A 12,801-nucleotide genomic window follows, 5' to 3' on the forward strand; every position below is an offset into this window, starting at 1 on the left:
ATGGTTGTATATTGATTTCATACATAACAAGTAACTTAAAAAAAAAAAACATCATTTATTGGAAATTAGGAATCATTAGAATATCTCAAATTGTCATGTGATTTGGTTACTTATTTGTTTTTTACTACCTATCTGACTAACTTTATTATTAGTTTCTAATCATTTTATCTATTTTAAAATGATTGATAAATTAAAAACATAGGAATTTAGATGTTATTTAGATGTGTTATTGTAATTGTCATAGCCAATAACTTATACTTCTCATAATCTATAATTAACTGGTTAAAGACAATATATGTATATCTATTCATTAAGTCCAATATTGGTATTTAACCCCTCAAAAAAAAAACAATATTAGTAAACTTATGCATTTACAATACAAATCAACTATGTATTAAAATAACATAGTGGTTGACAGACTTATTCATTAACAATACAAAAATCAACATTTTATTTTAAAATTACAGCAATTTTCATTAGCTGACTATAAACTCGTCATGTTTAATATATGTTTTATAAAGGATCGACGACTTTGGAATGATAGGAGGATAGATACAAAAATTAATAGGAACGAAAAGGAAAATTAATCAAATTTGGATGTCGACCAAAAAACAGATAAATAATAAATTGGGATGTTTCCTAAAGGAAACTCTCGTATATAAGTAAAGAAACAATGAAATAAAAGGAAAGTATAAGAAAAATGGAAAATGAATCAAACATTGGGTGGTTATAAAACACCAAACTCCAACCTCACAAAAACAAATTAGCTTCGTCGTTTTTACTTTCTTCCTGTACCTCCATCGTGAGAATGCAGGAACTCAAAGCACTCTTCATAGGAAAAGTCAAAGACAAAGCTTCTCTAGGGAAAGCAAGGTTGGTTCATAGTTTCAGCTCCAATTCCGTCAAAAACATTCACCTAGCGCTCTTGAAATCAACAACTCATACTTCCCACAAGCCACCAAACAGTGACTACGTCTCCGACGTTATCTCGTACTCTAACAGCCGTTATGCCCCGGCGGCTTTAGCAGCGGCTCTATGGAGGATACGTGTCACGAAGAACGCTTTCGTGGCCAATAAATCTCTGATCGTCTTACACAAGCTTATCAAATCATCAAGAGACAGGTTTGAAGGGCTCGATCATGGTTGGAACAAACTTAAACTGAGAGAGTTTTGGGACAAATCTTCAAGTCTAGCGCAAGAGTTGTCTCAATGGGTTAGATGGTAATTTACTTTTTCTTCTTCTTCTTATTTTTTTCCGTTAGTTTTCTTTTTAATCGATTGTGACATTTATCGACTTATTTGGACTTGTTCAATGCATATACTTGATCATACCGACATTGGTTTATTATGATATTTTATATATAAATTTATTTTTTTGATTCAGGTATGGACTATATTTGGATCATCTCTCGTGGATTTCGAAGGTATTAGGATCTTTTCCAAGTTTAATGGAGAGCTCAAAAGACAGAGCTAAAGAGAAAGATCGTGTTTCGTCCTACCAAACCGGGTATATTATGAGACAAACCGATTTCCTTGTATGTTTTTTTGAGCACATATGTACCAGACCGGAGATTCCACCTATGTTCCAAAACAAGATCGTGGACGAGATCAGAGAGCTCGTGATTCAAGACTACTTCACGGTTATGATATTGATCGTAGTACGGCTTCAAGTGTTGAGTGAAAGATTAATTAAACCGGGTGTCAAACCAGTTCGTGATTCCGGTTTGAAAGATTTGAGTCAGGTTTTGGGGAGACTTGAAGAATGCAAGGAGAGTTTGAGTGGGTTTTTTTGGCGTTACAGACGTCTGGCAGAAGATTTTTGGTGTTTGGTTGAGATGTTGAAGGCTGAAACGGTAACGGACAACAAGGAGATGGTTGAATTTGTCAGTTCGGTTCAGAACACGGTCAAGGACGATGAGGAGATGGTTGATTTGACCGGTTCAGTTCAGACCGAATGGGTAACATTCGACGACTCTGAGACAGCAACACGCGAGGTGGTAACATGGGATCCCGGATGGGTAACATTTGATGAATCCAACGGAATGACGAATGAGTCGGTCTGGTTGAGTCTGTGTACGTAACGTTTGATAGATGGTTTGGTTGGTCCAATAAGGTGAGGAAAGATCCGGTCTACACATGCATGGTAAGGCCGATGGCGTCTCACTATGAAAATATATATACAGTACATACCAACTAGCTCTATGGTTTAATTTGGTTTTTTGTCTTGGAATTGGTTGTGTCATTTTTTTGAATTGTGCTTGAATCCTTATTTTATAAAGACAGAAGGAGAAGAGTGATTCTGTATGTAAATACAACTTCTTATGACATTTATGAAGTGAACGTGTGGATAACTGGTTTGAATAACAAATACAAATCGGTTATTGCTTCGGTTTCGGTTTAGAAAACCGAACCAGATATTACATGTGAGATTGAAACGATAGGATAATGTCTTTTACTCAAATAAAGGCAATGAAAATACCAACTTCAGTTTCTTGCGTCAGGGACTGACCAATTCTGAATGCGCACACTTGCTTTATGTGCCTGCAATGTTTATTAAAACACACCGTACACATACAGTTACTTCGTATTTCCCCATATAGTATCCCTCTGGCTAAACCAAAGAGGTAACAAAACAAAACACACTAGCCATGACAGTTCAAAAATGACTACAATTTAAATGAAAATTATACTTTTGTAGTGTTCTTTTCTAGTTGTTACCTCATTATCCCAGTCGCATCTTGTAGTGATGATTATTAATATCATTGTTTGAATTGCGGTTCCAGCGAATATCATACCGGCCCATATTCCCTATCAACATTTCAAATGCATACACATATATTAGCTCATCTCCACAAATGTTATATATCAAACACTCCATATTTGCCGACATAAAATATTTGCCGACTGCATCACATTTTGTAACAACGTGGCAAACCTTAACTCCAAATTTGAACACCCAGCCCATAGTAAGCCCAAACGGAAGCCCGATAAGGTAGTAGCATCCCAAATTTATATATGCCACGTATGACTGCCAACCCGAACCAACCGCAACACCTTTAATCAAATAAAATATCAAAAGTCAACACACTTCTGTTGACCCGGTTTGTGAAAATAAAAGAGGCGTACCGGAAAGAACTGGCTGCACACTGTTGAGAAGAATAGTGAAGGCTAAGAGACCAGAAAGGCTATCGACTGCGTTTAGGACAGCTTCACTTGAAGAAAAGATGGAACCGATTTGGCCATGGAGAAATACGACCAACACAGTGAAGAATACTCCGATGGTCAACGATAGTGTGATGGACACAATCGTTGCAAACCTTGCTCCTTTGCCGTTACCAGCTCCTAGTTCGTTTGCCACTCTAACTCTGCAAAGCAATAATCATTATTTGTACGATAACTATATATAGACATTTATGTGCATATATATAATAGAGTCCCGAGTTTATATATGTTACCCGGTTCCCGCAAAGAATGCAAGTGGAAACATCATCTCCCAACTATTTACCGACATGCTGGCAACAACATAAAAAGGTTCAGTACGTTAACAGCTTAAAAATGTCTATTCTTCCGAAAAAATAGTAAAAAATTTCTCAATCAAACAAAATATTGGTGAGCATAAACGTACCATATGGATAAGGAGTCCACTGCAATTTTCGCATTGACTAGGTTTCCAGTCATCAAGATTAGTATTTTGTAGTACCAATTCTCTAAGCTATATCGGCAAAAAAATATTGTAAGAACTTGTTTTGGACTCATATAAGCCTAAACTAATACATAAACGATGTGAAAGAAATGGGACTTTTGTACGAATGGTACCAAAGCATGATTCCGGAAGAGACGGAAAGTTTTGTGAATTCCAAAAGTCCGGTGAAAGCTTCGGAAGAGAAGCCAGTCCAAGTCAGTGCACAGCCGCCACGTGTGCTGTACACAAATAAGATGACGATGTTCAACCACCAAGGCACGTTTACACTAGCCATGGTCCCTACGATTCCAAGTTTATACCCATACACGAAATACCAGCACACGAGAATATGAGCCGCAAGTGATACTCCAGCTGAAATTGCAATCACCTACTTAGACATAATGTAAAATGAGTAATCAAACACATTTATTTTTAATTGTACGTACGTATTTAGCTTCATGTGATCATGGAGGGGAGTGGGATATTATTTATTTTGTTGGTAATTTAATAATCAAAGACCACAAACTAGGAAACATATACCTTGTTCTTGAGCTGACATTGTAGGAATCGATTGAGAGGAAAAAAGAAGGCAAAGGCGAAGTGGACAGGAATGACGCAAAGGGCAATGGTCCCTGTGAGCTCCGCAATATCGTCACTCTGGCCAATAAACTTAAGGATTGGCGTCGCGAATAAGTACGTAGGAAGAAGCAAGATGCAACATAAGAATAGAATGATCCAATATCGCTGCATATATACTCCCAACATGTAATATTTCCTCGCCCCAAACGCTTGACCACATAACGTTTCCAACGCACTCGCCATCCCAAGCTGATCATGTATTAGAATATGTAAAACATCAATATAAACATTATCATACAATCCAGGAAAATGCTTTTAAGTGTGCACATACGAGTAAACCGTAGTTGAAGCCGAGTGTGAAGTTGTTGATAAGGGAGATGGCAGCGAGCTCAAGATCACCAAGATGGCCAGCGAAGGCTTGAGTAATGATGAGGATCGAGTAAGTAGCGAGTCCGGTAAACATGGACGGTCCAACAATATACCATAGTTTCTTGGTCTCGATCCATATTTCTCTCTTCAATCCTCCACATTCCTCTGCCGCATTCTGACCTCTCAGAAGAGGAATGGCTGCTTCTTCTTCTATTGCTTTAGCTTCGCCCTCTTTTTTATACATTTTCATAAATTGCTCGAGTATGAAAATATGGGAGTTGATCGAAATGAAAGATCACTTCGAAGATTTTCGAGTTAAGTAGTATTTTTTCTTGATAGCTAGCGGGTAAGTAGCAATAAATATTATTTAATTTTCTTTAGTACCTCTTTTTCATTCAATTTCTTAGCTAACTATTTAAAGGTTTATATGGTTTAGGACATCATGATGCCATGGATTACACAACTACTTGTTTTTCTATCGCATATGTAAAGATTAATTTATAACAGTAAATTTATATATATTTTTTGTTGATTAATAAACTGATTGTTGTAAAAAAAAAATAAAAAAATTAAAGTGCATATTAGAATCGAGATGTTAAAACGAAGGTAGTTGTTAATCACCAGAAGTAAAGAAACATTTCACAATATCCAAAACCAAAGACATTGATAAATTTCTTGTAACGAATTAGTGTATTCTTCACTACCAAACGACATAAGACATAACGAGAAAACACCGAAAGATGTACCAAATCATAAAATTGCTTGCCAATATCATTGATTAGGCTGTGTACTTAGTTGGCCATATCGAACTAATGGACTTTTTTTTTTTTTTAATGTTGTCCACATGACTGTTATTTTTAGTAATTTATTTTTATTGAGTCATCTTTCATTTGACAAATAACTACACACATTACGTCAACTTAATATATTTTGATCTGAAGCAAAGCAACACCATGAGTTCTATTATAATTCCTGATCCTAAACATAATTTTCTTGGACTGAACTGCAAAAGCGATCCGTAAGATTATGTTTAGACGAAAGAATAATGAAATATTTTTAGCGTTGAATTTACATAAACAGATTCACATATGAATCCCCTTCACATACCAATAGCAAATTACACGTGTCATCATTCCATTAGTCTCCACCAAGATAATAATTACTTTTCCACGTTCCGACATACCGAAAGCATAATAACCAAAAAAAAAAAAAAATTAACGATGAAATTGTGAAATACGAAAATATAAATCAAATTCTCCACATAACACCAAAGATTTTAAATAATTGAGGGAAAATGTAAATGAAAAAAAAAAGAGGTTCTCAAGCCAAAACGGCGGCGTAGACAATAGCGGCGAAGGCGGTTCCGGCGAAGAAAGCCTTGTTGGAGAAAGCGGCGCTTGGGGCAGCAGCTGCATCTGAAGGTCCTGGAGCACTGCTTGGGCTCGCGGTGGGACCTTCCGGTGCTGGTGGAGAGGCGGTGGGAACATCAGCCGGAGAAGGAGCAGCAGACGGTGGGGTAGTAGCCGGAGCTGGGGTTGCGGCAGGTGGTGGGGTGGTGGTTGGGGCTGGGGTTGCTGCTGGTGGTGGGGTGGCGACTGGAGGAGGAGTTGCTACCGGAGGAGGAGTTGCGGGAGGAGGAGTAGCGGCCGGGGGTGGAGGAGTTGCGGTGGGAGTAGGAGCAGGGGCCTGAGCAAGAGCTGAAGTGGCGAATAGAGCCAACATCAAGAAAACTTGGACGATCTTGGAACCCATATCTCCTTTTCTCTCTGTTTCTTCTTGTAGAATGCTTCTTCTTCTTGAGGTTTTAGAGTGAGAGAGAGAGAGATTATGAGATAATGAGAGAATTGTGAAGGTGAAGGAGAAATGGAAGACATGTATAAAAAGGAGCAAAATTTGTGATAATTATATTTCGACTTAATTAAACAAGATTCCTAAAAATCTTTTTTATTGTATAATAATTTAATTAAAGAAAATTTTTGCAGACTAACATGCAAACGCATAATTGGAACATGGGGTTGCCTATCTCCCATCTACTCTCCGAGTCCGAGGCCTATGCATTAGAAAATTCTCTTTTTTATTTTTATTTATTTATTTAAGTTAGATGTTTAATTCAATGTTTTATGATGAGTAATGAGCATACAGATACTGTAAATTGTAAAAGGTAAAATTGATTTACAAATGGAAGTTTTAAACATAAAAATTGATTAGGCGGATGAACTTTTGAACATCTTGGTCTTGGTGGAGTATAATTATATTGACTTTCCTTAATATACAAGCCACAATCATGAAAATTAACGTTAGCTTAAGAGAAGACGTTAATTATGATTAGGTGAATAAACTTTGGACTTATTGAGCTGTGATTGGGTGGTGAATTATATAATTGGAGAGAGAGAATCCGATAGATATACATATTTGTTGTAAAATGATAATATAGAAAACTAGTATCACTACGTTAGGCGCAAAACTATTAAGGCTATAGAGAGAAGAGAGAAGACAATAGCAAATGTGGGGGAGGGAGAGACAGCTAACATGTTCAGTTCCAAGAACCAAAGAGGTTGCAACTTCGCATGTCTTTCTGTCTTCTTTGATCTACCAGTTGTTTATTAGTTTATAATTCGTTTAAGACCTTCTTTTCATTGCTAGCTAGCTATTATATATTATAGTAAAGAAATGTGAAGAAAATTAAATTTGTGATGATGATTAAAACCATGTGCCTGACCCTGATAGATGGATCATTTGGATTATGGATTATACTATATTATTGGTGTTGTTACCGTTGGACATTTGCTAATATATCCGTTGGAAAGAGCTGTCAGTGAGAATTTATATGGTAGCAGCAAGCAAAAAGATATATATGTATAAAATAAGACTTTGTGGTAGATAGCCTGTAAAGGCTATGTCGACAGTGGTGGATTCAGATGGTAAGGTAAGGTAAGGTAAGGTAGGCCTGGGCATATTAACCGTATCCGAAATCCGAACCCGAACCCGACCCGAAGTAGGCAGTTCGGTTCGGATATGGATAGTGGGTAATATCCGATCGGATTTAGTTTTCATAAAAATCGGATATCCGATCGGGTTCGGGTATTATCCGAGTCCAAACGGATACCCGTACTTATCCGATCATAAATAGATTATATATCTTTAAATTTTTAAATCTTTAAATATTTAATTGAATTTGAGGTTTGTGAAGTGTGGAACTAATGAAAGATGTTTTGTAAGATATTATTAGTTTTGTCTACTTGTTTATATCTTTAAGATTTTTGACTTAATCACTTTTACATTCAGTTTTACTCTTTCTTGTATTTAGGATTTCAACATTTTTTAGTATTTTTTCATTTTTTAGTATTTTTCATTCCGGAAAAAATTAAAAATTTCGGATATTTCTGTCTATTTTGAGTTTTTTTTTTCAATTTTGGATAAAAATCATCAAAATCTTTGGATATTCGGCGCCAAAATCATATTTCGGATATATCCGAAATTAACCAAACCCGAAAGCATCCGATCCGAACCCGACCCGAAATTATAAAATATCCGATCGGATTCTATATGTCTATATCCGAACATCCGAAGATCCGAACATCCGAACCCGAATCCGAACGGATATCCGAATGCCCAGGCTGGTAAGGTGTCTTTTTTTATAAAGATCTGTGTATGTATCTCTCTCTCTATCGAATGTTTATTACTTATTAGTGAATCATTCATAGGTGGCATTTTTATGGGCTATACGATGTGATATACCATCTATTCTTTCTCTAAACGATACGTACTATAACCACTTCAAAAATCTAATTAGCTAAAATGTTATTATTACTCCAAGTCTTCGTTTAAGGTACACAGATTGATACAAAGTCAGACACTACTTTTGAAAAATTTGTTGTTTGATGTGAAATGACATTCTCATAAATACTGTAGTATATAACACATTTTTGATTTATGAGCTTATAAATTTCATAAGCCGAAAAAAAACAAGGAATGTTTGTTGATTAATGAACTACCCGTATAGTGTTTGCCGATGAATGTACAATTTGTCTGACTTGTATCTTCGAACGTACGTACACGAGGATTTTAATGTATTCATGAACAACTTACAGCCGAATCATCATAATATCAGGTTATTATTGGTTTAGGACTAAACCAACCTTTAATCTCTGATTATATATCTCACTGGTTAGCTCGATCTCATTTTGGTCTTAATCTCTCGTCATATTTTGAATTACATTTTGTCAATAATACAATTATGAGGCTTAAACCGACACATTAAACAGAGGGGACCATGTACAGATTTTCTAACTTGGATTTTAATCTAATTGACCATTGTATTAGATTATATATAGAACACCCAACTTTAAAAAATGTTATGTTTTTGGGGAAGTAGTTTGAAGTTTGACTCAGAAATCTATTGGTTTATGAAAAGAAGAAGAAAATGAGAGAGTCTAAACTTGTTTACATTTTTGTCACAATTTATAGTTGAATGTCATCATATCTATAATCATGTTTGTGGAGTGATCTACAATTTACAAAAATACAAAAATATTATTTTCAGGTTGTAACTTTTGATAAAGAGCCTGTAATACAGATGGACAACAAATCCGCCACACCATCGAACGGGTTTTTTGATGGATCAAATCCTAATCTAAGACCAGGAAAATAACTGGGCTCATGGGCTAAATTAGAAAGCCCATTACTACAATTCGGACTATGTTTTTGATAGGGCTTTCGCAGTAAGAAAGTCGTTTTTTTCCCTGGCTCTCATATTTGGCGGGAACCGGCTGCGGAAGAAAACTCAATCCAACGAAGAAAATAGTAATCATCTTCATATTTATTTCTCTTAATCAGAAAAAAAAACTCTGCAATTTTTCTTTTGATTTTTTTTTTTTTGTTATCGGTTAAAATTTTAATCAGGACATTTAAAAAAGAGAGAAAATTAAGAAAGAGAAGTGAGGGAGGAAGAAACAGAAGAAGGAGAAAGAGGAGAAGGAGAATAAAGAGTCTTGAATGGTAAGACTACATTATTGGGTGTTTGTGAACATGAAGTTGACCCATCTCTCTCTATCATTTCACCAATCTTCTTCACTCTCTCCTGCATACACATACACACACACTCACTCAGATACAAAACAATACTGAAAACAAAACATATGAAAACAGACAAATAAAAACGTAAGAGCTTGAGCCCCTTTTCTTTGGTCCCTATGAGGACCCAAGTCACCTAGTTTCATTGTAAGTAATTGGAAACCATCAGATTTGGAGTGAGAAAAAACAAAACAAAACAAAACATTTTTACCAACATGTGAATGTGTCACGAGACTTCACAGCTGAGGACTATAATTGAGTTGGTCTTTTTTTGGTCTATACCCAAACTAGTTTTGGGGGATTCAAACAGGGGACATAAATAGACAACGTGCATTTATCTGTGTTTCATGACGTTTCCATATTCTTCACAATGTATGACACATTCAAACACCAATTTTGTAAATGAAAGAGACTTTTGGTGACTTTACTTACCTTTTCAAGGTGTGAGAAGAAAGTAGTGAAGGAGACTTTGTCATAGTGTAATGTGCTAAGTTCTCCAGAAACAGAAAGAGCAACTGCAGCAGCAATCTCTGAAGCTCTAAACTCCAAGAAGTCAATACCTGCCCACACATCACAATATTTTCACAACCACCATCAATCATTTTCAGCACTTAAGTCCATATGCAAAACTGAGGTTTCAAAAAACCAAACCCTAATGAAAAAGGATAGATCTTTCACCTTTGGTTGTACTGGCTATCACTTGTAGCGATCTGGATATCAGTCTGCTAGGTGGTTCTTGATCATAGCCATTGATCTTACTCAGGAAATATCTAATGTAAGAGCATGGAGTCACGGCTCGTAACCTCCATCTCAATACGTTCAACACCAAAAGTTCCATTCTTTGGATTGATTTAGGCTCAAATACAAAAAGGGGATCTCCAACCTATCAATGGCATCAATACTAGAATGTTAACTTTGGTTTTAAAACTACAAACTAGAGACAATGGGATATTATTAACAGAACCTGCAAATGTATTAAATCTGGAACTATGGTTTCGTCTATTTTGGCTGCCAATGACAAACAAGCCACAGCCAACAGTTGTACAGTCCAAGCTTTTCCACTCTACAGAAGAATCATAAATCTTTCAATCAATAACCAAAGAGACTATGTAATCTTAGGCCAGGGATGAGTTTATATGTGACTTACAGGCAAGTCATGAACAGATAAGAAACGATCCAAGTAGTTTGTTGCGAGACATATACACATTGGTCCAAATTTAAGCCCCTCACAAGCCTGTAATAATCATGGACACAAAGTTAATATTCAGATCAAAGATAAGGCAAGGCAAAGTCATGTCTTTTTCAGATCAAAGTCATCACATTATTGACTTGGTAAGAGAATTGAGTCAACCAACAGATAGAAAAAAAAAATCAAAAAATCAAAAAAAAATCTGACCTTCCAAATCCAATCAAGGGCTTGACGTCTGAGTGTCAAATCCAAATCCCCATTCCTCAGTCTCTTGAGGTAATCATCTCTGGGAGAGTGTTGTCTCTCTTTCTCAATCATCTCTAAAATGATGTCTTCGCTCTCCGGAGGGAAACCCATCTGAAAAATCAATGTCTCGAGAGCAGTAATCGAGACTGTGTCAACAAAATTGCTCTTCTCATCATCAAAATTGATGGTCTCTGTGGATAGGAGATTTGGTTCTACAAATTCTGCCATTGTGAAGCGTCAAAATTGTTGCTTTTTCGATTTATACAAAATTTTACTGTTACAGGATTTGGAGGAAAAAAATCCTTCTTATAGTTTTTAGAGATTGAACTGAAGAAAAGATTTTGGTCTCTGTTTCTTTTTTTTTTTTTTTAATGGATTTTTTTTGTTTTTGTTTTGTAGAATTTGCTTTGGGGTCAAAAAATATATAAAGAAAGAGAGAGGAGCTTTTAATATTTAAGGAAGAGAAGAAAATGTGATTTGTTTTTTTTTTTGGTAAGAGAAGAAATGTGAAGGAGAATAGAACAAAATATTGAAAATATGAGAAAATTCAAATCATACAATATATTATCATGGAAATAAATATTTTGTTCATAATATGTAAATTAATAAGGAAAATTTATGTGAAATGGGTCAATGGTTGCTCATTGTTTTTTATAGTTTAAGATCATATTGTATACAACTTAGATACCCATCTTTTATAGTCGGAAAATACTGCGAACCATTTTGTTTTCTAAACTAAAGTTATTCGTTGATAACTTTTCATGTTTTGAGCTTTATTATGTAAAGATTATTAGAGATGAAATCAGTGAGATGTAACTATAAACAAATCTAAATCTATATTAACAACAAAAATTGTGTTGACTATGCTATTCAAAGTTTAATTATGTAATTTGATTTTGGTATGTAAATTAAATTATATTGAATTACTTTTATGTATAATAAAAAAATATAATGAAAATAATGATAAAAAGGTACTAATTTAGATAGTAAATCGCTTTTGCAATTTTTAGTAGGTTTATCAACAAGTACTTTCCACTGAAAACAAATGGAAATGAATCATAAAAATGAGGTAGAGTTCTTATGCTTCTAAGTACTTACAATCATATGCTTCTAAGTACTTATAATCACATATCTAATCATCAGAATCTTACCAAGTCCAACCTTGGAGCTCGAGGCTACAATTTATTTAATGCATATCAAAAGTTTATTCTTATGTAATAACTAGGATATAGCATTAGACTCTTATCTCAAGTCTTAATGGTTTTTCAATTATTATCTTTTTCATTTGCTGAGTATTACTATATAATAGTTAAAAAAAGAAGTAGGTAAAAGCTTGATAAGAACTGATTCATTTCTTATGTTCTAAGTTGATAAGCTTGATAAGAACTGAAAAAGGAATACTCAGAACAAAAGAACTGAAAACCAAAAATTGAAGATAAGAGATCCCTAGTTTCCCAACAAAATAATACCACTACTTTTTGAAAAAGCCAGATACTAAATTCAAGATTTTACATCTTAAACCACATAAAAGTTTTAAATATGACAAACTTTATATAGTTTTGTAATGAACGTGGACTGGAATCACGTGTGAGCGAGCAAACTTTGGTTTTTACAGTATCTTTCTCTGAAAAGATTGGTGGGAGAAAAGAAAAGTTTGAAGTAA

At 35.0% G+C, this 12,801-nt stretch overlaps 4 protein-coding genes across 4 annotated transcripts; 1 reads left to right on the forward strand and 3 right to left on the reverse strand.

Moving 5' to 3' along the window:
• Nucleotides 1-657: 657 nt before the first annotated feature.
• LOC17884287 (putative clathrin assembly protein At5g10410) lies at nt 658-2,351 on the forward strand. The gene is made up of 2 exons (XM_006287918.2): nt 658-1,221; nt 1,385-2,351. The coding sequence occupies exons 1-2, from the start codon at nt 809-811 to the stop codon at nt 2,079-2,081; spliced, it is 1,110 nt and encodes a 369-aa protein (XP_006287980.1). The 5' UTR covers nt 658-808; the 3' UTR covers nt 2,082-2,351.
• Nucleotides 2,060-4,874, reverse strand: LOC17882943 (protein DETOXIFICATION 26). The gene is made up of 9 exons (XM_006289656.2): nt 4,593-4,874; nt 4,223-4,510; nt 3,817-4,070; nt 3,626-3,712; nt 3,456-3,512; nt 3,127-3,365; nt 2,936-3,054; nt 2,719-2,808; nt 2,060-2,541 (listed from the first exon to the last, which is right to left on the reverse strand). The coding sequence occupies exons 1-9, from the start codon at nt 4,872-4,874 to the stop codon at nt 2,485-2,487; spliced, it is 1,473 nt and encodes a 490-aa protein (XP_006289718.1). The 3' UTR covers nt 2,060-2,484.
• A 799-nt stretch (nt 4,875-5,673) lies between these two features.
• Nucleotides 5,674-6,546, reverse strand: LOC111830068 (classical arabinogalactan protein 4). Its single transcript, XM_023780949.1, has one exon. The coding sequence runs from the start codon at nt 6,380-6,382 to the stop codon at nt 5,951-5,953; it is 432 nt and encodes a 143-aa protein (XP_023636717.1). The 5' UTR covers nt 6,383-6,546; the 3' UTR covers nt 5,674-5,950.
• Nucleotides 6,547-9,541: 2,995 nt separating this feature from the next.
• On the reverse strand, nt 9,542-11,544 carry LOC17882072 (cyclin-D4-2). Its single transcript, XM_006288204.2, has 6 exons — nt 11,100-11,544; nt 10,851-10,937; nt 10,668-10,766; nt 10,382-10,586; nt 10,136-10,263; nt 9,542-9,710 (listed from the first exon to the last, which is right to left on the reverse strand). The coding sequence occupies exons 1-6, from the start codon at nt 11,364-11,366 to the stop codon at nt 9,555-9,557; spliced, it is 942 nt and encodes a 313-aa protein (XP_006288266.1). The 5' UTR covers nt 11,367-11,544; the 3' UTR covers nt 9,542-9,554.
• Between the last annotated feature and the right edge of the window lie 1,257 nt (nt 11,545-12,801).

Source organism: Capsella rubella, unplaced genomic scaffold (assembly GCF_000375325.1).
Source record: "Capsella rubella cultivar Monte Gargano unplaced genomic scaffold, Caprub1_0 scaffold_6, whole genome shotgun sequence".
Taxonomy (NCBI): Eukaryota; Viridiplantae; Streptophyta; class Magnoliopsida; order Brassicales; family Brassicaceae; genus Capsella; species Capsella rubella.